We start from the raw sequence: 27,332 nt of genomic DNA on the forward strand, positions 1-27,332 counted from the left end.
ATAGATAATTCAATAAAAAAAAATATTTATATCATCTGAACATACCAAATAATTATGCAACTATCGATATCAAGTTTTATAAAAATGGTAATCGATAATCGAATACGTTCAATAACGATTATACCTTAGCCTCATCATTAGTGTGATTTGTCAAAATTAACATCCTAAATTTTAAAAGTTTTAGTAAACATTTTCACAACTTTAAGTAAGATATGTATATAGCATTACCGGTGAGATATGTGCTTCTTTCGGCCATTAAATCCATGTTTTCATGAAATGAATATCCGGTGTATAATGTTCTGTAACATAATTCGATATGAGAGACATGAACGGACAGAAAAGTGAAAGCCGAGATCTTTAGAGAAGATTTTCTCGTAGTGTCACGCACGTTAAAAGCCCTTCCCGCTAGAAAAATGCCTAAATAACAGTATCGATGCATAGCACTATCTATTTTATATTCAGATTCACAATTAAAATACTATCCAGGGGATAAAAGCACCCAGCCTATCTTATATTATTGCAACTTTGTCCGTGTGCCAAATTCGCTTAGCACACATATATTATAAACACATTAAAAAAAAATAAAATAAAATTATATTAGTAAGCACTCAGGCTGCTGTTGTGCTGTCGCCTGTACTTTTAGACCCAACTTACATACTTTTTTTAATACGGTGGCATGTAACCACGGCAATATCCCTTTTTTTAGTTACTTTTTCCATTTAACAAAGCTAATAGAAATGTTTCCTCATCTGAATTCACTCTATTACTAATTGTCCAAAATGCGTAGCCAACTGTGAGCCCGCTGCGTGAACGCTACGCACCCACGGCTTGTTCGCTGCACGCCTGCCGCGAATTTACAGCGAATTCATTATGCATTTGATATATCAGTGTGATATATCGTATGCCGTCAGTGTGATATATTTAAGGGTACAACATCAAGTCTAACCACTTTTAAGGAGATATATAATATATAAGTATCTGAATCAGTTCAACCTGTAAATTTCTTGGGCGCGCAACATGTGGAAAACATCTTACCTAGATTCAAAGTGGGAAATGTAGTTCTACATAAAGCACCAATATAAAATTTATAACAGCTCTCAAAGTGCTTATGTATATATGTACTGCAAGTTTTTTTTATGTATGTTCTTGTCCTCTGTTAAGAGTTTTGTCGAGAACTTTAATTCAAACTTGAAACCTTTTGTCCTGCCAGGATTTCCACCTATAACTAGTTGCTTTAGGGACATAATGTAATGGTCCTGAAAAATAATACAATAATTTATTAAAATATAATAAATAATAAATGATGCCATGTATTTATAACACAATACAAATGCAAGGAATTAGTCCATTAGAGATACAGCTCTGAAATTTGTTTATTCAATAGTCAAACCAAAATAAGTATATTAAACCAAGATGACGTAATAACGACAATCTTGTCTACCAACAGATTTTTCATAGTTTAAAATCAAAAGTGAATATCGCATAATTTTAAGGTATGCAAATTCCCACACGTATTTTAAAAAAGACTATTTAAATGAGCAGATTTCGCCATCGCGGTGACTGAGTAAATATTATGTACGATTTTAATGAGTACTATCGATATTATTTTTATAAAAAATATAAATGTCATTTACCATCAATCGCACAACCAAGATAACATGAGACATTTTGTCCAAATATTTTATCAGTTCCTTATCGCGTGCAAAACAAATAACAAAGCCCGGGGGGTGAATTAGTAAGAAGGCAGCGGTAGTCCGTTTGAATAAGCAAAGTTCTTTCATTATTGAGGAAATCGCAATCGAACTTATCGCACACAAACTGCAATGGGAAATTTGAAAATTTTCAACCGGAATTCAAATTACGGAAACAAGGCGATATTGCCACTTAATGCAATAAATATTTTAACATGCTTATGAGAAAATAGATATGTAATTTATTGGAAACTAGAATAAAATTTAAAAAGTATGCGTTGTTTTGTTTATAATTGTATTAATAAAATGGAAAAATTAAATTAAGCTTCAGTTGTCATGTTACAACAAAAGGAGAACTTTAATATTTTACCATTTAATAACAATCATCAGATATTGTGGCAACTCGTTTGAAATTGTGTCAGACGACTTGCCACAATCTCTGTCATTGTGTCAGTCAATTTTTATCGTATTTCGTTCGGAATTTTCAGTAATGCATATTTTTTAATTAATTAAAATAGCCTCTGACATTTGTTTTTATGTTTTTACTTATCTAATTTAATTACGTACATAATTATTTTTATAAATAGGGATAAAAGGCATGATTAGTGTTTTGAAAACTTATTCTCCAGTGTCATCTAACTGAAAGTATCTTACAACAAAATTAATTTGAGGTTAGACCAAAAACAAATAGAGTGACTGTTTGAGAGTGACATACCCCTGGCTGCGGGCGTACGTTGTTCGTCATATTTCTCCGAAATATAGTTAATTATACGCCCCTTATTTTTTCTTCATGTAGAGTTTTAAATTTTTTGTGAGTAATACAAATATTATATTTTTTAATATTGTTCTACAAATTATATTGAGCGTTCCGGTCGTTGTCATTTCAGTCGCGAACACGAACGCCATGTTGGTTGTCAAAAGTGTTTTTGGATGAGACAGCAGTGAAATTGATTTGTGATATTTTTTCAGAGTTCGCGATTTCGAAGGGTCGCTTATTGTTCAGTTGGGCTAGTTTAGGACGGGTTAACTCGCAACCATGGCGCAAGTATTGCCAATACGTTTTCAGGAGCACTTACAGGTGAGTACGCCCATTTTATTGAATTCGCCGATAGCGTTTCCCCCTGAGGAAATAGTTTGTCAGTGATGATGGAACGTGGTGCTGGGGTGGGTAGTGCATATGTATGTTTTGCGATGTGTAGTTGCGTGCCGTAGTGGCATTGCGCAATTATCTAAGTGACAGTTGCCACCCCCTTCTGAACAGCCCACGGATTCGGCCGGGTATCGATTTGTCCCACATTCACCTCTGGATCATATGGTCTGGCGACTGAATACCCTGATACGCATTGATGCTCTCTCCTTATGGATATCCATAAGTGAAAGATTACCTACAACAAAGAACAACCACATTCTTTGCAACAAATAAAGGATATCTAATTCTATTATTACAAATCTTATTAGAATCCTGTTTGTTTTATTACCAATATGAATTTCAAATGAATCTTAAATTAATTATTATTGAAACATCTATTGACAATTAAATTTGAGTAAATTACTTTATACAAATCCCAAAAATAAAGAATAATATACACTTTGACATTTATATTTCAAGATGAAACCTTAACTCAGAAAGGATTTTAGTTTTGAATTTTATAGACCCAGAGTATTAATTATAATGTTCATTAGGCACCTATTACAAACATGAATGCTTAAACCTAAGATAACAAAAAAATGTAACAGATACCACAGAAAAGTAAATTAAAAAATCAATACTGAATGAAATTGTTTGTGACCTGCCACTCCACTATCATATTACTCATGCACATTTCATACTGGCTGTTGTATTGATAAGCATTATCTCTTATATACACTATTTGTAACAAACAAAATTAGGGAAACTGAAAATCATGTTATTTTTGTAAATTAGTAATGTTAAATCAGATTAGGGCTATAAATATAGTAATTATGCACATAAAACTATAAAAAGTGAATTAAATATGAAAAGAAAAAAAAAATGTCTCACCTCTGCTTGAAAATTGTGATCAGTAATCAAAGTCAAATGTTTCTAAATTGATTTAATTCTGAAATATAAAGTATTTCAATTTATTGTAATATATTTTTTTAATCAATTATGTATATTTTCTGCTTTATAATAATGTTGTTAAAATATTTTAGAATAAAATTGATTTTTGTGATATCTCTCTCCATAGTTGTGATAATATTCAAGAGCTTTGTTTTTAAAACCCTCATGAATAAAATATTGAGACATTTTATGTTTTGTTGAATAAATGTTATGTTTATATCTATAACTTGGAATAATCAAATATATAATTATTATTTTTGTATTAAATTACAGATAATAATCAAACATAATTTCTAATAGCGCCTTTGGTGTCAGTTTAATACATTTAAATGTGTCCCATTTTCAATTGCATATGCACACTGAAACATGTAAGAATGAACCTCATAAATTTTAATAAAGTACACATAAACTTTTAAATGTAATAGTGTGAGCCCACACATTTTCATATTTTTTGTGCCTTTTCTGAAAATAAAAAAAATAAGGCATACATTTTTTTATGAAGTCTAAACACACAAAAATGGTAATAGGATCATTGCTGCTCCTGTTCCATACTACTGATAATGGATGGATAAGCAAGAACTGGATAAGTCCTCCTAAATTGTGTATGTATTATACACAGTACACAACTCCATGGGTTTTGTTTCCAAAGGGGTAGGCATAAGCGCAACCAGTGCACCCACTTTTCACCATATGCATTGCCTTGTGTTCAGTAAAGACTCAGTGGCTTTTCGATTTTATGTCCTATTGCCTACTATCAAAGTTCATTCAATTCAATTAACGGTGAAAATTTGCCCACAGCTCACAAATGTTGGTATCAATCCAGCTTCAATATCGTTCAACACTCTTACTATGGAGTCGGACAAGTTCATCTGCGTGCGAGAGAAGGTTGGCGACACTGCTGAAGTGGTGATAATTGATATGGCCGACCCCACTAACCCTATTCGCAGGCCGATCAGCGCGGACTCGGCCATCATGAACCCTGCCAGCAAAGTCATCGCGCTGAAGGGCAAAGCGGGGGTTGAAGGTAAGAATCATTTTTTTTTGTGGTTTTGAAGTTCAATCTTCGGCTTTAAAGTAGTTTGAATATGTCTTTGTGTTCAGATTTTCTCTATGAAAAATGTTATCCAAATTGGTTTAGCGGTTATAAACAACCAGTCTCACTGCCATATTTATAATATTGTATGAATAGTGTAATATCGAGATACGTTACAAAATGACGTCATTACTGACAGTTTTAGAAGCCTTAAACCTTAATCGGTACTCCCGCAGTCGCTTTCATAGCGCATTACGTCCTAAATACTTGCCTATAAAGGTGTTGAGCATACTAGCATGTCCAACAAATACAGTTAGTGATTTAGTTTAATTTGCGTACCAGTCATTATGACAGTGGCCTAATTACTCCGTGTTGACCAGTGCCATGTAACAGGATAGCTTCCCAAGTTTACAGGAGAATATGTTTAATACACAAACAGGAAATAACACGAGACACTAACGAGGATATCTCAATGTACGATAAACAGCATTGAAATAATGATTTCTTATGTTTACGCGAATGTAAGACATCCAAAATAAAACTAGTTGTTAGACATTACTAGTTCTGGGGTTTTATTGCGGTTTTTCGATGGTGTAACGTTGATTTTTTTGACGACTAACATCTCACTCCCACCCGAGATTATGAATGTTGTAAAGTCTTCGAAACGTCAGGGGAAAATGAAAATCTAAAAACCGCGTTAAAATCCGAAAATTATCATCCAAATATATCATATATTAACTGTTAAAAGTGGTATAATTAATGCAAATATTAACAATATGGGGGAGAATGGGCGCGTAGTGACACATTCCAACCTATTTCTCCTTAACTTTCGCACTGTAACGTCTATGACGTCATTGCAGTCGTATTTTACATTCCATCTAAAACGTATCCCATTTTCAGAATTTCAAAAGGTTTGAACTTATTTCTTTGGAAAATATTTAATTCATAACACCCTGTATTTATATTTTGCGTGACGTAACTTTAAAATACAAAAATAACTCGTCTAATTTTAGTATTTAATTTCGTACTGCATATTAAGATTGAAATATGAAGTTATGTAAAATTATGTTAAAATTTGGCGTACAATTTAATAATGCTAATTAAAATAATTTAGATTGATTTTACTGACGATGGGAGCGGTTAAAACCTTGATGGGTGAAATCATGCTTACCGCCCCATTTCGCCAGCGAATTCTAAGCATTGACTTAGGTTCAGACACCCTTATAGCTTACTATATTAGCTATGCAAACTTGTAAAAATATCTTTAATATTGTCCATTTTTGCAATCGATCTAAAAAGCAATCGGGATTGTTTATTGAAATTGGCGGTAATAGATTCCTATTCTATATTATAGTATATCCTGGACGCACGCCTGTACTTATCCAAAGCTCTAAGCTGTAGGAGACGTAAGCACGACTCATAGCTACGTCATTGGGACCAGCGAGATCCGACATCGACCTTTGAAGAACGAGTGTGTAGGTGTTATCTCTATAGTACATTTCTACCACTATACAGCAGTCTGCAAGCACATTTGTTGCAGTTAAATGACATTATAGATAATATATAGTAGGTATTAGATCAGTTTCATATCTATATTTCATATCTAACGTATCAGTGTGTGGAAACCTGCATACCTGAGAAGTTCTATATAGGAATTTTGATAGTGTGTGAAGTCTACTAATCCGCACTAAGCCACCGTGGTGGACAAAGGCCTAATCCCTCTCAGTAGTAGAGGAGACCCGTGCCCAGCAGTGGGGCAGTATGTTATACAGGGCTGATATTATATTATATGTATCAGTGTGAGTTGTCAAGCCTTTGGTGTAAACATGGGCGTACCCAGCTATCAACTCGGGGACAGTATTTTTAATTTTAATGGGGGGCGGGGAGACGTTGCAAGGGACGGAATTCATTACACAAGTACTTACATACAAAAATATGTACTTGTGTTGAATCCTGTGTATGTCGGGAAGCTATAAACCCTGCATTTGAAATTTCCTCTGGAACAATGACGTATAAAGCTCGTGGGAAAACCGCCTGAATTTTGTACAGCATCGTTAGCTCGCATTGCATTTTAAGAAGTTGCATCGTTACGCGGTTATGGTGATTGTGACGTCATTAGGGACATGTCTAGTCGCGACCCAGTTTTGGCAGCACATGCGTGTATTTTGCATCAATACTATTGATTCATAAATAATAACTTGGCAACACTTTATATTATTTGTACTAGTTAAAAATTCTCTCTATGTATAAGGAGGTTTCATTTTGGAGTTCCAAGTGTGTTTGAAATATTTGTCATAAAATCCTGCTAATAATCTTGTTCATTTGTATTACTCTACCTGGTGTGTGTCTTAGAATGCGATAGACCGGATTTGCTTTATAATATTAAATAGATAAGATAATGTGGTAATTAAGAACTGTCTTTTTTATACTAGATATTTCTAAAGAAGTTGACGTAATTCTCTAACGCTGTTCCTAATTTGTGAGTGATCAGTGCAGCATAAATTTCTCTGCTGATCAGAATCAGCCGACATCTCATCATCTCTTTCTTTATATTCTCTGTTTCAGTTCTTTTTTAGATTTTCTTCTGTTCCATTAACTTTCTTTTTCTTCAATAAATCGATATTTTTTCAATAAAATTTAATTTTGAGTACAATAGCAATGAAATCAAAAATCCTTTAAAAAAACTGTCTATGTTCACATTTGGTTACATCTTAATAACAAATATACATATTTCCAAATATTTGCGCGAGTTTTATAAATCCTGAGTAATCACTCTTTGTCTCAGCGAAAGCTCCAAAGAAACAAAGAACAACAAAAGACTTTATCTTCAGCTGAATACGTGTAAAAGTTGCACAGTGCATTGTCATGATAAAATTTTATTGCCGACTTTGAATGCTTTATTTAATCTTGTCCTGGATAAAATATGAGATCTATAATAAAACTGAGTGTAGTTCGCGGCTCTGCTTGCCTGAAAAACATTTCCGGGAATAAAAATCCCAGCTTGTTTTCGGGATAAAAATTCACTTATATGATAGCACTTGGTTAAAGTGTGTGCCGAAATTCAATCCAATTACGTTCAGCGGTTTCGGCGTTTATTTCGGACAAACATTAAAATCTCCAAAGATCTTCACAAACTTTCGCATTTATTGTGTAATTAGTAACAAAATTATCAAATCTATATTAATATATAAAGCTGAAGACTTCGTTTGAACACGCTAATCTCAGGAACTGCTAAACTTTAAGATTTTCACTAATTGAAACCTACATTACTCCTGAGTTACTATAGGCTACGTTTATCCCGGAAAAACATTTTTACGCTGCTGAAACCGCAAATAAATAAAATTGACTCATACATGTTACATATAAATAGCTATATCTCAGATTAAAGAGAAAGAATAGAGTATGCAAGATCGTATTCACAACAAACAACGTTTTTTACCCCATTGCTGTATGCCAAAATAAATCTGCGTATAAAGGTAAAATTAGAACGGAACGCGTTTTTAAACATGTTTACTTGAAGTATTACGAACATAATATTTATATTATTGCTATGGAATTCTTATTTAACAATAAAACTATCAATTTAATACTTATCAAACGAAATTAGTCATAATATTAAAAATAACGTTTGACAGACCGTGAACTTTCTTAGAGACGTTATGTGCGAGTGTACAAACATATGGTTTTATCAAATTCATAACAAACTGGCTTGTGTGTATGTGTGTGTGTTTGTGTGTGTGGCGGGTGTGTTTATTCAACAAAGAACCAACAATAGACAATAATATTATAAATATAGAATAAGCAATAATTCGCGTGCCGCCCTTTGACATAATGAAGTTTGAATAATGCTGTATGCTATTTATATTTCTGCAAAATCTAAGTTCATGGTCTGTTCCGAACATTATCATTAGCTTAGCATAAACAATTAGCCGTTGACAGATATCGGCGCGACGTTATCGCACAAAGTCACCCCTTGTCACTGTCCGATAAGACTTTCGCCATTTATTGTATTAAATCAAAACCGTTCGATACGTCTAAAGATAAAGGAGTTAATGAAATAGTAAGCAATTTGGTAAATTTGAATACTCTCTTTGTAAACATTATCACGTATCTTGTAATTAACGCCTTTCACATGACAGGTTGATGACGTCATTTGTTATGTCACGGATGTGTCCATACCGGGCGCTACCGCAGTGGGGTATTGATGCTTAGATGGGCGCCAGAGATATCTGGCATACTGCCAAGTGCCAATAAAACGAATGTGTGGAAACTTGCCTAAAATATTTTGCTCCTTTAAAATATTTTTTCTTTGTTACATGACCTCTGTTTTGAAAATGCATAGCTGGCAATGATTCATACGCGCATTAATATAATCCATTCCATATTCTTGGCACGAAATTTAAACAACCGACGGAAGTATACAATAAAAAGGGAATTAATCATTTTATATAATAAAAGTTTTAATGTCAATAGCCCCATTTTGTTAATATAGAAGTTAATAGTTGATATGTGACGTCATACAATGGCGCCTTATCGATATCCATAGAACTTTCGTTTGCACACAGCGCAATATATAATTTGCTTGACTACGTGTTTCATTGTATCAATAAATGAGAACAGTTTATAAAAAAATATGCCTGGAGTTGTTTTTTTAATATATCGGATGAAGGCACCGTGCGGAAATTGCCCCAGTTTCGCGAAAGTAAAAATATTACCAAATTCAGGATTTTACGTTTCTTTTTTCATATTTTCATCAATAACTATAAAGAGTAGGTTTGATTGTAACCGTTTGAAAATGTAAAGACTGTCGGAGGTCGTTTAAAAATTCGCACCTGGTGGTAGGTCTCTCATGTAGTAATTCGCCTGGGTAGGTACCACCGCAATGTTTATTTCTACCGCCAAGCAGCAGTGTGTAGTCACTGTTGTGTTCCGATTCGAAGAACATTGTATCCAGTGTAACTACTGGACATAATAAGACTTTACATCTCATGTCTCAGGATGGCGAGCGCAGTGGAATACCAAACATTACTTTATAATTCAAGGTGTTAGATGGTGTTTCTACTGTTTATGGGCGAGCGTATCGCTTACCATCAAGCGAACGGCAAACTCGTCTCGTCATTCAAAACAATAAAAAAAAATGATAATAGGCGACTGAAGCTGCAAAAAATGTTTTTTTCATACCTAAATTTTGTAAAATACACAATGGCAGACGTCCTTGACACCCATCCCACAGTTTTTATCGACTTTTACCGACAAGCGCACTCCATTCATCATTTTCACTTGGCCGAACTGAGAGTGAAAGTACTAATTTAGTCGATAATCGATACTCTAGTGTAAATCGATTATTTTTAAACGATGTCCAACTTGGTGTTAAACGAATGTCTGAGTTTGTCTCTATCAATTTTCTAAATAAATACAATATTAGCGAGATAGAAGAACAGTAGAAACTGGTTATAACGACTTCGGTTATAGCGACGCATCGGTTATAACGAATAAGTAGTAAGGTCTTAAATAAATGCATATAAAAAGCGTATCGTTTATAACGACTATCGGATATAGTGTCCAGATTCGGTGATCACTAAGATGTCGCTATAACCGGTTTTTACTGTAATTGTGAGGAAAACAGTTGCGACCTCTATTTTTTTCCTAAATGGTTTATAGTAATACTCTTAATAGCTTTAAATAAAATAATTAGGTGAAATTTTTTAGCTTGAATGCATACTTAAAATAGAGATATAAAGAAAGTATTGCCCATAAGAACTCTTTTAATGAGACTTATGCGTAAAAGTTTTAGGCATCCTGCCATATTATGCCAACCGCAAAAAACACGTTAAATATTTGGACGTTATTTGCCAAGATGCATATTTAGGGACACCGGTTAAATTTTATTAAATGATTTCTTATGTCACGCGAATGGTAGATTGATATAAAACTATTTTAGGGATCTTATAGCAAATTTATATTATAATATTCTTCCGATGCTTCGAAGACCATGAAGGCAGCGAACTCTTCGAAACGTCGGAAGAAAATATTAAAAAAAAGGAATAAAATTCGTTAAACAGTTTTAACAATGATCTTTAGTTAGAAGTACTTCTCTAAAAATAATTGAATACACGACTGATTTAAATAAGCTTCTAAAACAAACAATACAATTTCCATTGCGATACATAATCTGTCCGTTACTGTTACCAAACCAATCTATTGTAATATAAATTAATACCAATGTCATTGGTAATAATTCGTCACAGGCGATACTTTCTAATGCAATTAAATGAAACATAATTGGAGTACTTAAGTACTAAGATAGTTGATACAAGTGGGATCTATATCTATATATCTATCTATCGTCTATTTATACAATTAATTACCAAAGTAGACCAGGTAGACTCCCAGGGGGCCTCGGGAGACTTGGCGGGGTCTACGTTGGCAAGACCAAAAATGGCGGTCCACAATTCGTAAGCGGGGTCCGCGAAAATTTATCTGGTTTGATAATAAAGTACTAAAATGTTGGCTTGACTTCACCTATCCAGATAATATTGATAGGGGTAGCAAGACACGGTGATACTAACATAACTGCCCAAAAGCTCCCGCGATTGCTGGGCGGTAGTAGTAATGCATTTTCTCCGCGATACAAAAAAAAAAAAGGTTCACCGGAACCACCGAAGTATGATCTGCGCAGTAATTCACATTTTTTTTTGTTATGGCACATTAGAAGCCAGGTGGCTTGTTAGCTGTACCATTCAATATTTATATTTAAAAAAGTGCAAGTAGCTGTCTGTTTGTCTGTTAAACTTTACAGTTGAACCGATTTTGATGAAATTCAGTACGGAGATATTTTAAACCCCTGGCAATGACAAAGGATCTTTACATACTTTATATACCGGGAAAAATTGTAACGATATATTTATTCTGAGAAAACATTACCACGAACGAAGCCGCGAGTAAAAGTTAGCATATAATAAATATCTAAATTTCCAGCCTACTGTCTGGTGGAAAGTGATTAATAATTCCTTAACACCGTGACCTTTGCGAATGCGGCTTATACTTGCGATAAAACGCATTAAACGGTACAGCGTCGTGGGCGTTGCGCCGCGGAAACTATTTATATAATAAAATACTTTGTTTACAGTATTTCTTCTTGGAACGGAACCTTATTGAAGGTGCGATTTGCAAAATTTTTATTGTTCTTGTGGACAAAGCTCTAACAGAGTACCCGTTACGTAATGGGGACCTGAATGAACTTGTTATAGCTCTCATAGTTCCGCAGTGGGGATCCTAAACCTGATCTAGGTCTCATAGTATTGACTATTCCTTCTTTACGTTTGTCGGTCGATGACCACATACTGTCAGGTATAAAGCTCTATGAAAAAAGTTATATTCCCTCACAAAGCAATTATATGCATTATTAATAGATTTATCGGTGGTTAGGTTCAAACGAGTTCATCAATACTTCACATTCTAATGTAAAGATGTTTCATTGTAATATTATGTATAAGAGATGTGAAATATAAATATATTATGGTTTGCAATAATTTATGTTTTTGCCTGAGTCACAATGACATTCAATGATTAGATAACATTTTGTGCGTCCTGTTCTGCCGTGCTAAGCGCAAAAGCGGTGTCAGGGAAACCTTATTTCGAGATAATCGAAGTATTGTAAATGTAGTAATAAGTTTTAAACAAGATACCGTTATTTGGGTAAGTTCATTGGATGGGTATTTCTTTAGGTTATCTGACGACATAAAAATCTTAAAATCAAATCTTTAAGCTTAGCACGACAGTGTTTTTATTTTGCTTGACAGTGTTTTTTTTTTTAAGTATTTAACTTTAAATCGAAATAAATATGAATTAAAATCCTATTGTCTTTTAATAAGACGTAAAATAAATAATCTGAAATTTGTATGTTCATGTACAGCCGCTTGCAATAAAGGATCCCAATCTCTATCTTCAATCCATTTCCGAGAATGAACTGATCAAAATAACTCATTTGTAAGCGTCTCAAAAAACTTTCTGATTGGTCTATTTTTAAAATAGATCGAAAAACCGATTGGCGTTGTTTTTTTAACATGGCAGTTCATTTTTCCGTGGTTCAAGGCGAAATAAAAGAAAAAAAAAATTTTAGCCTCCTATCTAATATAAACTTGATTCTTAGTTGCACAAGTGGCCACGGTGCAGTGATGGTAAGTGCAAACAGCCCTCACCGTCGGCGGTGAGAGTAAAAGATAAAATCATTCGTAACGTATGTGACGCAAGGTTAATTTTCCGCTTCGAGGTCCGAAGATATTATCTGGTTGTGATTCGCGCTCCACAGCCCGCCTAATGCCCTACGTGTACTAAATGCAATAAAAACGTATTCGTATATTGCGACAGCTTTTCTAGTGTTTGTACTTGGATTTCGCCCATGTAATTGTCTCACTGCACTTTTAAAAGGATAAAAAATCTCAAACTACTTGAAATTCAAGACTCGATCTTCCCTTGCGTTTGATTTTATCAAAATTCCTTCAGCAGTTTATAAATTAAAGTATTTCTGACAAATATAGAAACTTCTATAAAAGCGTTTTCTGTTGCATGCGTACTCTACACGTACTTTTAACTCAAGTAGCTTTGAAAATCTCACCATGATGCATTAGACCACACAAGAAGCGTGCCCTGTTCAAATTGCGGGTGTTTTAAACACTGGGATTGCGGGGGTTCGAAATATCAATTTTGCCGTATAACCATTCCAATATCGGGCCCGAGGGTGCTTGAACGGGCGTGCGAAAAGATCTTAAAAGGCGTTCCGTTTCATTCCGATGAAAGACTTTGTTTTGTACGAGGCACGTAAAACTGGGCCCGTATTTTCAATCACAATTCAGATTCCATGGGGAGTTTTTATACCGCTATTTGTGAAATCTATGTGGTTACATAGAAATGGTGTTTCGGATTGTATTCCCTATTTATTATATTAGGCTATAAATAGGAGAAAGTAGTAAACTCATCGAATTTTGAGACGATTCCTCCCTAATGTATTAGTTATGAGATGTGATACGTACAATAACAAGTTGGTAGCGTTCGCTTGTATTTTTATCCAACATTATGCGTCGTCATGCAACTTATTCCTTGCTGAGTGGCCGTTAGGTTTGAACAACATCGCGCGGCGTCGAGACTCCGAGACTCACGGTGAGTCATGAATGCAAATTAAAGTCTCGCCATTTTCATTTCCATGCTTGTGCTATATTAAAATATATTGAATGAGGACTAGCTATAGCTGTGAGACGGGATAAAATTCCCTGTTTGATGAGTTTCTATTTATAGTTCTTTTGCCGCACGAAATTGGGGTGTATTGACATGTCTCTAGAAAGTATCTGGAACGTGGTTTGGATCCAGATTGAATATCGGATAGAACCTATTAAGACTGTCAAGTGAACTCCAGAGTCTTACGAGTGCAAATAACATTAGAGCTCTAGACTCTACAGCTTTCCGTTTATTTGTTTGTTTAGACGTGGGCGGAAAATTCCTGGTAGTATTCCATTTTTAGATAAATGCCTTATTCAGGTTTCAATCAGTTTTGAAAACGAGGTTTCATCCTATTTAATTCCGGAGCGTAACCCTTCGAGGAAATATGATAAAGTCCATAAAAGTGTGTGGGTGCCGGGAAAAATTATTTTCCGTTTGGGTAGAGACCCAGGAAGAGTTCCTATTATCCTAAAAGGGTGATCGAGTCTGTCGCCACACCAGTTGAATAGCAAAGGTCGTAGTAGCAGTTTCGCGTAACAGCACTAAATGTCACATAAAAATTATTATACGGCCGACCGGAACATCAATTCTATATTAAAATATGGACAAAATATGAACACACATGTTTTTATCCCCGAAGACGTAGGCAATGGTGCATCTGGGCACCCACTTATCGCCATGTCTTCCGTCCCATGATGTGATAGGGTCTTAGCCTATGGCCATAGGGGCACAAATTCCTGTTTCGGACTGATACCCAGCAGAAAACCCAGCCCTGGATTCGAAGCGGGGACCTCAGAGCCCTGACATACCGTTTACGCAATACAACTACGCCACCGAGGCACTCAAAACACGAAATAGTGTGTTGTTTCGGAATTAACTACGTGTTTGTTAGTGTTTAGTGAACTCATAACATTAAAAATTGGTTATTGGCTATAAAAAGAGATATGTGCTATCCTTATTTTAATCGTCGATCCTATCCCAAAAGTAAACCTATCAAAATAAATCATGTGTAAGTACGTCAAAATAATATTTTTTTATTTTATTTTATGAAGGTTTACAGACTACTTTTACAATTATACAACAATAAATTCTAACGAATGCGGACAATAAGCCTCCATCTATAGATAAATAAGCGCCTTAAATGTATAAGCGAAACTAGGAAGGACTTTTACACGGCATTAGATTATAATTTAAGCCAACTTTACTCTAATTGGTCTATTTTCGAGATCGATTGAAGCAAACTATTAGAATTGTTTGTTGAAATCGGCGGCTAATGATAAAAAAATAATAAGTAAATTGTACGTCCCCTATGAATTCGTTTATTGTTAATGTTTAAACACGATGCATTGTTCAATGAGTCATTTTCTGGGAACGCCATTTCTTAGTTTGTATTTTAGTGTTTAAAAGTGACCTTTGTTGTTTTCGTATTTAGGTTGGAATTGGTTAATATTACGGCTTTTTGAAGCCAATTTTAGGCAATAATTTTGTTCTCGAACTCTTGCATAAATGTCTTAAAACTCCGTTTAGTCACACAACTAACCCCATTAAGGATTTGAATCGATACGTTTGACCCATATTATTCAGATGCCAAACTTCGTCCGCCTTATTCGGATCTAATTGTTAGACTGAGCGAATGGGTGCAATATTGAAGATACGATTGCAAATAAAACACTTATGGACTTGTTTTTGGGAAAATATCAAATACGTTACAACTAACGGACGATTTCAATAAACGATCGCTAACTTCGGATTAATCGCAAGAAACCAATCGAAATAAGTTCTCTCTAAGCATGTCTCATAATTTTCACTCTGATTGATCAATTTTTCCTATCGATTTGCTAGTGATTGGTATCGTATTTTTATAATATTAAAGTTCAAAATTGATTGTATCCGACGATGTCGTTCTAGAAATCACTACAAATTAGCTTAAGCACTCACAAAGTAACGTCTGTTACCTTTAAATACATACATTCCCTTTGTTAGTGTAGCTTGCCGGTAGTAATTGACACTAAGGCGATTAGAATCGGATTTCGTATACACACGAGTTTGTGCCAGAGTGAATAGTTTTTATATGAGTGTTAAGGCGCTTTTCCACTGAAGATTTGCAATTTTACCAAGAAAAGAATCTGTCAAACGCACCAATAGGTTTGGCATCAATTTCCTGTCTAATGTTTTGTGGAAAGACTGCTTAACGCTGTGTGCTCCTGAAAAATATTATTGTGTATTTTGGAAGAACATGTTACTTAATCCACGAAAATAATTAAACGGAATTCCAATGTCATGATCACGTCGGTGTATTAAAAACCAGAATTTATATTTACTCCCATTGTAGCCATATTTTTTATTGTTTATGATATGTGTGGGAATGACATAGTTAGTGACTCTGTCGCTTGGATATCATTCCTATATGTATTTTTCTGTTTTATATAGGCGTTAACGATTGTAGAAAGGCTTCTTATCTATGTCCCTACGTGGAAACCAACAGATAACTATAAGACCTATCTGAAATTCCATCTCTATCCGATTATGAACTTAAAACCCAAACTGTTTATGTTTAATTTCATTCGCACAGTTATAAACAAAACATTAAACCCCACCAATTCCATTCCAGCCCAAAAGACCCTGCAGATATTCAACATCGAGATGAAATCCAAGATGAAAGCTCACACCATGTCCGAGGACATCGTGTTCTGGAAGTGGATCTCACTGAACACCCTCGCGTTGGTGACCAAGATGTCCGTGTACCACTGGTCGATGGAGGGCGATTCGACGCCGGTCAAGATGTTCGACAGGCATTCATCGCTGGCTGATTGTCAGATCATCAACTACAGGACCGATCCGAAACAGCAATGGTTGTTGCTTGTTGGTAAGTTTTCTTTCTCACTAAGTAGTTACTGTTGTGCTCCGGTTTGAAAGGCATTTTAGCCAGTGTAACTGGACATAATGAGACTTAACATCTCATGTATCAGGATGGCGAGCGCAATGGAATACCAAACAATACTTGTAATTCAAGGTGTTGGATGGTGTTTCTACCGTTTATGGGCGGTCGTATCGCTTACCACCAGGCGAACGGCAAGCTCGTCTCGTTAATACAATAAAAAAAAATGTTATCGCGAAAGTTCGTTTTCGGCATAAATTAATGTTAAATTTCATCCAAATCTGTTTAGCTGTTTCTGCTTGTACTTTTTACAAACATACAAACCATCAAATATCTATATAACTTTTGTTAATACAATCATAGTACATAATTGTTAGCATTGAGTAATTTCTGTGTCATGGTGATTCATAGTGATGTCATTGATCATTGACAAATGCTAGAAAACATTAAAAATGTTACCTGTTCATGGTATAACAGTATTGTTATTTACATTTGAACATTATAAGATACTTATTATGTTTCTGACGGTGCAATTTAATTTTTAACTAAGAGAATTTTTGAGACAAATTTTCCAATATTATAAGCTGTGTATTTTACTTCATGGTATAAATAACAATAAAATTATTGTTGTATAACCACTTGACACTTATTCTAATTATTAAGTTTTTGATGGTGTAATTCTTTTTTCAAACATGTTTTTAACTACTACAATTTTATATTTGATACTAATAATCCAATATTTTCTTTGTATTTACCCTATGTGTTTGATTTATGGCGCGAATATTGTTTATAATTCAGATAATCATCGACCGATATCCCAACAAAGAAGTTAAAATTTCCTGTCTGACTATAATTTTATAACTTTATCTGTCCAAATAAACCAGACGGGCTAACCGCCATTTTCAATAAACGATCTCAATCTTGATCTTTGATCCGATACCGGGAATAGATCAGTCAAAATCATTTGTAAGCATGTCGAAAGTTTATTTTGTGTAGTCAATTTTCGCGCTCGGATCGAAAACAATAGCTGGGAACATTTGTTGACATTGGCGGTGAGTGGCTATTAGACGCAATACTCTACTGTCATCACTAACGCCTTAATTTTAATCATCCCCAATTAATGCCACCTGACTATAGACCGCTTCCCTGTTCCTCACCTAGTTTAAGCTATTTTTTTATGATATAAGGAGGCTAACGAGCATACGGTTCACCTCATAGTTGGTCATCATTGTCGTTACTAAAAATCTGCCATACCAGAAGATATAGAGATGTTTTGCCGGCTTTTGAGTTGGGAATACTCTCCTTTTTTTTTAAAGTCAGGCCAGATCGTTTCTGAATAATTTCTTTTTTTAATTTAAAATATTTAATATAATATGATGTGTTTTATCACACTTATCCTTTCCAACAGGTATCTCAGCGCAACAAAACCGCGTGGTTGGCGCGATGCAGTTGTACTCAGTGGAGCGCAAGTGCTCGCAGCCTATAGAGGGGCACGCGGCGTCGTTCGCCACGTTCAAGGCGGAGGGCAACGCTGAGCCATCCACGTTGTTCTGTTTCGCCGTCAGGACGACGCAGGGCGGCAAGCTGCATATTATCGGTGAGTTTTTGAAGAAAAAAAGAGAAAGAGAGGCCCCTACACCCATCACTGCAATTATTCTAAGCCAGGGATCGGTAGCGGTACACATTATGAGACCGAGCGGTGAAGTTCGATGAGTCCCGGGGAGCACTTAGTCTTAACTTGTAACGGAATTAATTAAATAGAAGAATAGAGAGGAGTCCGATTTTGATGGGCTGCAAAATAAAACAAAATCGCTCTATCCTAATCAAGTCTTTAATTTTTTTTATTTTATTTCTGTGTACAAACTGTGAGGTACAGTAAACATGTACTTAATAATACTAATATAATCTATATTACGATTCAAAAAAAAATCGTAGTTGTTAATTCTTAATAAATAAAACACATTATCTTCGTCTGCGACTTGGTGAACTCCATCATCGTATTTGATCAAACGTTTGTCCCACAGAGGTTGGCCAAACACCAGCTGGCAACCAACCGTTCCCGAAGAAAGCCGTCGACGTTTTCTTCCCGGCGGAGGCGCAGAACGACTTCCCTGTAGCGATGCAGGTGTCGCCGAAGTATGACGTCATATATTTGATCACCAAATACGGCTACATACATATGTACGACATAGAGACCGGAACATGCATCTACATGAACCGCATCTCGTCCGATACGATATTCGTGACAGCGCCGCACGAGGCCACCGGCGGTATTATTGGTAAGTGTTTAGTAAGTAGAATATTCTAGAAGTTTTTACCAGTAAACCAAGTTGGTAGTAACTATTTCACCTCACGTAGTGTAGCTTGCGGTCTGCTTACGAGTTTAAAGAAATATCTCGGATATGCGAGCTAAGATAAAAGCTTTGAAACATACAGTCTATGAAATGTTGGGAGGAAATTGAAATACAAAAATCGCGATAAAATGTTAAAAATATTTTTATTTCGATTTTAACCTAAGCTCTTAGCAACTGGTTGAAAAGTAGATCATGCTATTTTTTTCATATTTAGGAAGCTAATTCTTACGAAGCAGACACTTCGTGTGTAATAGACGTAATGCGTTTCACCATACTCAGAATATTGCATGAGACATGCAAAGTGTAGTCCATCGCACGCGACATGCATGTGGCTATTCATACTTCCTTACGCTTTTTTAAGACCATATCATTAAAATTATGATGATTTCTCTCATTCGATAGATTCAGGAGAAATAATGTTACTCCTATAGGATATTGGCGGTGGCACGCATTTTATGACACCGAGCGTTGCAATTTACGAGTAACACTAATTTTAGCCTCTAACGAAATTAATCAAATATAAAGAGAGAAGTTAATATTAATAATTGTCAACTTCCTTCTATAGAAAACTTGGAGACAAAATGAACTACGTATTCGAGAGATTTAATATTCAGTGAAGTTAAAGGCACGAGTGGTGGGCACACTCGTGATGTCGCGATGGTCGATGTGACGTCAAATGTGCCGAAGTTCCGCGCGATTGGTTCTTTAATCGATGCTCGTTTTCTATTGGCTCATACGTGCCATTCAGTTACCAAACACTTACGTTCAGTTTTTATATGCGCGGACTTACGTCCCCTTATGATTTTTTTTTCTAAATTTTTAATAGGCTTCCCTGTAGTCTACACCAGGGGAAACCATCGAAAGGTACACTGGTTTTCTCTGGCTTAACGACTGCCGGGGCCTAGGGATCGGAGGGAAAATAGGATTCGTAGAAAGGGATACATAGGGGGAGGATGGGAAAGGACCTCTATCTATATTCGTCTGAGCTCATAACTCGTGCTGTTTGATGCACTTAAATTTCTCACTTATCTGTGTAGGAGTGAACCGCAAAGGTCAAGTCCTCTCCGTGACTGTGGAAGAAGACTCCATAGTGCCGTACATCAACACCGTGCTGCAGAACCCTGAGCTGGCGCTGCGACTGGCCGTGCGGAACAACCTCGCCGGCGCCGAGGAGCTGTTCGTGCGCAAGTTCAATATGCTGTTCACTAACGGACAGTATGGAGAAGCGGCTAAGGTCATTAGATTACTTTACTATAGAAGTTATAGGTGATGTGTTAATTGGTGAAGTGAATTGAATGGAAGTGTGCTTGGGATGTGAATTATGAGATTCCTTGTGGTTTACTTGGGATAAATAAGTTTAAGTAGATCATCATAAAAAATTGTTTTCTTTAAAAAATAATTCTAAAATATGTGCCTGATTTAACCATAGGCGCTTGATCATCACAGTATGGATATATAATTAGATCAGCTAATCATGAATGCACTTATTACGACCATGCCTAACTGTTCGGGTTTGAAGCCGCGGTAATGAAGTGGTATTTCCTGTGCAGGTGGCTGCCATGGCCCCGCGCGGCATCCTGCGCACGCCGCAGACGATCCAGCGCTTCCAGCAGGTGCCCACGCAGCCCGGACAGACCTCGCCGCTGCTGCAGTACTTCGGCATTCTACTTGACCAGGCGCAGCTCAACAAGTTTGAGTCGCTCGAGCTCTGCCGGCCCGTCTTACTGCAAGGTACCATCACCAACAAAAGTTTAAAGTTTATAGAAGGGTGTTGTTCCAAGATATAGATATATAGTAGTCAAGTAAACAACTAGCATATAACATTTAATTCAATAGAAAAAAATAAAAGTCTAATCATGCCTATTGCCTACAGGCCGCAAGCAACTCTTGGAGAAATGGTTGAAAGAAGAGAAGCTCGAATGCTCTGAAGAGTTGGGTGACCTGGTGAAACAAGTGGACCCCACGCTAGCGCTGTCTGTATACCTTCGTGCGAACGTCGCCAGCAAGGTCATTCAGTGCTTCGCTGAGACTGGACAGTTTCAGAAAATCGTCTTGTACGCTAAAAAGGTAATGATAATCTTTTTATAATATAATGGTATATAGATAAATGTCTAATTAAGCGTGGAATCGATACGTTTCGTCTAAGCTATCCATAAAAACTATTAATGCATCTCGGTTTACGAGAGACAATGCTACTCATAGTGCTGAATCCGCTGATTCCAACCTAACCTAACCTATCTCGATGTGAAGTTCGAAATTTCAATATAAATCTTTTGTACTAGGAATTTTACATTTACATAATCAATCTGTTCCCAGGTGGGCTACACACCAGACTACATCTACTTGTTGCGGTCTGTGATGCGCACCAACCCTGAGCAAGGGGCCGGATTCGCCGGCATGCTGGTGGCTGAGGACCCCCCACTCGCAGACATCAACCAAATCGTAGACGTGTTCATGGAACAGAACATGGTGCAGCAATGCACTGCGTTCCTACTCGACGCATTGAAGAACAACCGTCCCGAGGAAGGACCTTTGCAGACTAGGTAAGTGGTAAATCTAATGCTAAATTGTATATAATTATAGAGGCTTAGTAGATTCCATCACTTTTCCCTGCTCGTGGTGGTTTATAATACTTCCTTCAGATTGTGCATCGCAGATACAAAACTGCCTCATACAAAGCACATTTTTTTTTATTACTTTATTACATATGCGACAAATTTGAACTTGTGCAGAGATCAAGCGTATGTATAAGTACTGCCCTGTTTTGACTAAGATTTCGCGTGATATGCCGCGATTCTACCAAGTAATGACACAACATAATATACAGTTTCTTGAAGCGCGTATTCTACGCGTTCAAAATATGCCGTTAGTGCTACGTCTAAATATATTGTAAACGTAAAAACTTTCTCCAATAACATGTGTTTTCCTCGTGTTTCTTACCAACCTTTAATGACGCGCTTTGTTGGTAACACGTGGTAACATTGTGTTGCGTGTCTACAGGTTGCTGGAGATGAACCTGATGTCGGCGCCGCAGGTGGCGGACGCGATCCTGGGCAACACGATGTTCACGCACTACGACCGCGCGCACGTGGCGCAGCTGTGCGAGAAGGCGGGCCTGCTGCAGCGCGCGCTCGAGCACTACACCGACCTCTACGACATCAAGCGCGCCGTCGTACGTACCGCTCCCCTGCCCGACCTGGGGCTTTATTCTCTATCCCGCACGTTATTTTAACAGTGCGTAACAAGCACGTAACACAACGCATCATGTTTAGGACTATAGAAATTTGGCTTACAGAATACCATTCCACGCACATTTCTCGAAGTTAACATGACACGGCTGCGTTATGCGTTTACACTACATACAGAATAAGGGCCCCTGATGATACATGTTTTTTTTATTTCAATGCGGTGTACATTTTCTCGCAAGCTAGAAAGGGGTTTTTATAAACACGTGTTTTACTGCGGGTAGCATGGTATTGATTATATGTAGAACAGAAATTTTCAGTTATTCGAATAGAAAAACAATCTCAATGATCGCTCAAATAAGGTCGAAAACACTTGAAAAATTGGGAAAATTATTTTTGTGTAATTGATTTTTTAATTTTGTTAAAATATTGGGTCTTTATAAATCATCATTTTAGTAGTGAAAGTTAGTATTTTTTGGACGGACGAAGTACTTTATGTTTTAAGCTTATTTAAAAATTAGAAATCAATTACATGTTTGAAATTAATAAATTTATTCAATGTAACAGTTTGAAAACAATAGATACTCACATGTGATTTTTTCTCTTCACAGGTTCACACTCACTTACTCCCAGCAGATTGGCTAGTATCGTACTTCGGCAGTCTCTCCGTGGAGGACTCCCTCGAATGTCTGAAAGCCATGCTTCAAGCGAACATTCGTCAGAACCTGCAGATCTGCGTGCAGATTGCGACCAAATACCACGAGCAACTAACGACTAAGTCGCTCATCGAACTGTTCGAGAGCTTCAAGACTTACGAGGGCCTGTTCTACTTCCTTGGCTCGATTGTGAACTTCAGCCAAGATCCCGAGGTTCACTTCAAGTACATTCAGGTGCGTTTTATTGAATTTAGAATTTGAGAATGAATGTGCATTGAAATAAAATTGCTAATGAAGAATAAATAATCCTTAGGCTTTATTTCAACATCTGATGTGAGTGAAGTCATTGCCTTGTTAGAATAAAAAAAAGGGTGACTGCTGTCTTCCTTACTATTTATTTTAATTGGTACTTACCGTCAGCCTAGCTTCTTTGGACCAACATTTAGTTCTATAACTGAAATATATTACAATGTTAGAAAACATACTTATAACTTTTTTGGTCACCTACAGGCGGCATGCAAGACCGGTCAGATCAAGGAAGTGGAGCGCATCTGCCGCGAGTCGAACTGCTACAACGCTGAGCGAGTGAAGAACTTCCTGAAGGAAGCTAAGCTGCCCGACCAGCTGCCGCTGATCATCGTGTGCGACCGTTTCGACTTCGTGCACGACCTCGTGCTGTATCTGTACAGGAACAGCTTGCAGAAGTACATCGAGATTTATGTGCAGAAGGTTGGTATTATTTAATATTTTTTATTGGTTCTTGTGATCTAAGATATAATGCTTGCTTCGAGATAGAGTATCGATTAAGATGATTATCCCAGAGCAGTCGACATTATTATTCTGTTTGGTGTTAGGTCAATGATTATTAATAGTATGGACTTTGTATAACTACTGGGTATTCTGTATTAATAGAGATAAGTTTGTGTCCAATATGGATATAGACCGTCTATTACGGCATAAGCATGGCATTAAGCTTAATGTTTTGCAGAACTACTACTTGTTCCACTGAACTGATCTTAAATATTATAGTATATTGCTAAATGCAACCATTCTCTGATAAGTTAGCCTGGAAATCGTTAGGAGAGGCCTAATTATTTTTTCAGCAGTGAACTTCGCGTGCCTGATGACGATAGTATATGATCATATAAAAAGAAATCATAAGGCTGTAATTTTTTCCATACTTTCATGGGCTACAATACCTCACTCTCTAGGTGAATCCTTCTCGCTTACCTGTGGTCGTCGGCGGTCTCCTCGACGTGGACTGCGCCGAAGACATCATCAAGAACCTGATCCTGGTGGTTCGTGGACAGTTCTCCACAGACGAACTTGTCGCTGAAGTCGAGAAGAGAAACAGGTGCGTTTATGCAATATGTTACATACTGCTACAACATTCAAATATTTGTATTTAGAATGAAACGCTTTCGCGGAGCTTGCGTTTCCCATACACAGGTAATTTTTTAACAGATCAAAACTATAAATATGAATAGTGAGTTAAATATTTAAAAAAAAATCGTCAACTGTAAATAATTTCAAATAAATTCATCAATTGTTTTTTTTAGAGCCAAAAAAATTACCATACTACAATTTATGTATATTGCGAATTATTACTTATAGTACTTACAAAAATTTATCTGAGAGACGGTGATTTACTTCCATGTAAATATATGACTGATAAACTTGTCTGATGCAGGTTGAAGTTGTTGCTGCCGTGGCTGGAGACACGCGTGCACGAGGGCAGCACCGAGCCCGCCACACACAACGCGCTCGCCAAGATATACATCGACTCCAACAACAACCCCGAACGGTTCCTCAAGGAGAATCAATGGTTAGTGAATCATTAAGTTTTTTTGTAAATACCAGATTTTGCTCGAGGCTTCGCCCGTGTGAATTATTTTTTCCTGAATATTCAACTTTATATTTTCCCGGGATTAAATGTAGCCTATAGTAGTTGAGAGTATAGCATGATATTAATGAAAAAAAAACAAGTCGATTTAGTAGTTTCTGAGATTAATGTGTTCAAAAGAAGAAATATCTAACTTTATATATTAGTATAGATTTGTATATTGGTTCCTAACATTGAGGCAAGTTCATACATTGTTTAGAAATTATAGATTTATAATACCATTATAATTGACTATATGAAAAACGACTTATTTTTGGGATATATGGGACTGCGTTAAAAATTAAGTATTAAAATCATATGTCTGTATTTTACAACATCAGATAGTACCTCAACCCCCACACGTTTTCGGTAAAGTAAAAGAACATAATCGTACCATTCAAATAGATAATAAAGTTAGAAATACCATTAAAACATATCATACTATAGTTACAAAGTTCTTTGATAGTGTCATGGATGCGATTTTTTTATAAATAACTCACTCCCAGGTACGACTCGCGCGTGGTGGGGCGCTACTGCGAGAAGCGCGACCCGCACCTGGCGTGCGTCGCGTACGAGCGCGGCCAGTGCGACCGCGAGCTCATCGCCGTCTGCAACGACAACTCGCTGTTCAAGACGCAGGCGCGCTACCTCGTGCGCCGCCGCGACCAGGACCTCTGGCTCGAAGTGCTCGCCGAGTCCAATCCCTTCAAGCGACAGCTTATCGATCAGGTATGTTCATGTGTTTGGTTTCAAAATCAAAATGTCTTTATTTCCTAAAAAGAGAATATATATTTTTATTTTACTTTCCTTGCTATTCTCGTTAGTTGAATGTTACTGTAAATATGAGCTCCAAAAAATTTTTGTAATGAAATAGTAGAAGATACATCTCGCAATCAACTAGTGTAAAACGGTGCAAAATTGAGAGTATCTACCATCTGATAATACCTTTAAATAATATATACAGAGTGTTCTGGTAAGTGGGTGTAATATTCAAAACGTCGTACCGGCAAAAATACATAGTTTCCATTAAAATGAAAATAATATGAACAATACATACAATACAGAGAAATTCAGTTCCATTCAAGTAGTTTTCTATCATCTCTAGAATTACCAATGTTAACATTTTGTTGTATATCTCTTGTAGGTGGTGCAAACGGCTCTCTCCGAAACGCAAGATCCCGAAGATATTTCGGTGACCGTGAAGGCGTTCATGACCGCTGACCTGCCGAATGAACTCATTGAGTTGTTGGAGAAGATTGTCCTGGACAACTCAGTGTTCTCTGACCACAGGAATCTGCAGAATCTTTTGATTCTTACAGGTAATTAGACATATTGTAAAAAAGTAATTGTTATGTATGACATTATAAGTATTGTCGATACTTTGTCGGCTTCTTAAGAGTGGCTACCAATTTTGTCAAAATAATAATGATATAACTACATGCAGTCTTAACAGCCTGTTTAATTAAAAAGCTTTCCTTGAACAAGGGAATATGCCCGCATCTTATACTCACTTGGAACCTGTAAATTGATTTTACGTAATACTTTACAGCCATCAAAGCGGACCGTTCCCGTGTAATGGAGTACATCAACCGACTGGACAACTATGACGCGCCCGACATCGCGAACATTGCGATCAACAACGAACTCTACGAGGAGGCGTTCGCTATATTCAAGAAGTTCGACGTCAACACTTCCGCCATTCAGGTGAGATATACTATAGTACCATATACATACAGCTTTATAAAACAAGTTCAGCTACTCTAGAATGCAGTGTAACAAACAATGATTAAAGAGTATAGAGGATGGGTAATATGGTCACGTGACATGCGGCACATTTAATGCATAAAATGGCGCCGACTCCGCCCCTTACAATAGTGATATGCTAGTACCGAAAATTTTGTATCGACATCGAAGAATTAAAAGAGAGACAAACAAGCCCAAAAAGATCAAATACGAAAAGGGTTAGGTTCTACCATAATATAAATATAACAAACCATAATATAAACAAACAAACTGAAACTGATTTATAAGTAACAATTGTTAAAGAAAGCAGTACCTGTTGTGACAAACATCCAGTTGTGTTTGATCTATATTTGTATGTTGCACTATTCCTTGCTAAAAATTTAAGTTACAGATTAACATATTTACTTAATACATGATAAATGGAATAAGATAGCGTAGTCAGCAATTATTTGGTTGATTTTATTTTATTTTATTATTATGCTCTTTGATCGAGAAACATAACCATGTTTCAGCAAACTAAAATCAATGAGCGTAAAGATGGTGGTTAAGATAATCAATTATAATAATTATTTGCAATAACAACAATATGATTATGTATCTATTTCCGTGCATGC

The 27,332-nt window shown here is 36.4% G+C and overlaps 1 protein-coding gene across 1 annotated transcript in view; it reads left to right on the forward strand.

The window, feature by feature from the left end:
* The first annotated feature begins 2,315 nt into the window (after nt 1–2,315).
* LOC115443281 (clathrin heavy chain) overlaps nt 2,316–27,332 on the forward strand; it is a 33,104-nt gene continuing 8,087 nt past the window's right edge. The window contains exons 1-18 of the mRNA XM_037436619.1: nt 2,316–2,502; nt 2,661–2,769; nt 4,570–4,795; nt 16,632–16,886; nt 18,307–18,495; nt 18,923–19,177; nt 20,290–20,486; nt 20,803–20,983; nt 21,126–21,319; nt 21,569–21,795; nt 22,253–22,424; nt 23,049–23,327; nt 23,604–23,822; nt 24,305–24,447; nt 24,784–24,918; nt 25,482–25,704; nt 26,120–26,294; nt 26,525–26,679. Coding sequence (XP_037292516.1) covers nt 2,728–2,769; nt 4,570–4,795; nt 16,632–16,886; nt 18,307–18,495; nt 18,923–19,177; nt 20,290–20,486; nt 20,803–20,983; nt 21,126–21,319; nt 21,569–21,795; nt 22,253–22,424; nt 23,049–23,327; nt 23,604–23,822; nt 24,305–24,447; nt 24,784–24,918; nt 25,482–25,704; nt 26,120–26,294; nt 26,525–26,679 — 3,267 coding nt within the window. The 5' untranslated portion in view covers nt 2,316–2,502; nt 2,661–2,727. The remainder of the gene's footprint in view (nt 2,503–2,660; nt 2,770–4,569; nt 4,796–16,631; nt 16,887–18,306; nt 18,496–18,922; nt 19,178–20,289; nt 20,487–20,802; nt 20,984–21,125; nt 21,320–21,568; nt 21,796–22,252; nt 22,425–23,048; nt 23,328–23,603; nt 23,823–24,304; nt 24,448–24,783; nt 24,919–25,481; nt 25,705–26,119; nt 26,295–26,524; nt 26,680–27,332) is intronic.

This window comes from Manduca sexta, chromosome 9, assembly GCF_014839805.1.
Source record: "Manduca sexta isolate Smith_Timp_Sample1 chromosome 9, JHU_Msex_v1.0, whole genome shotgun sequence".
NCBI lineage: Eukaryota > Metazoa > Arthropoda > Insecta > Lepidoptera > Sphingidae > Manduca > Manduca sexta.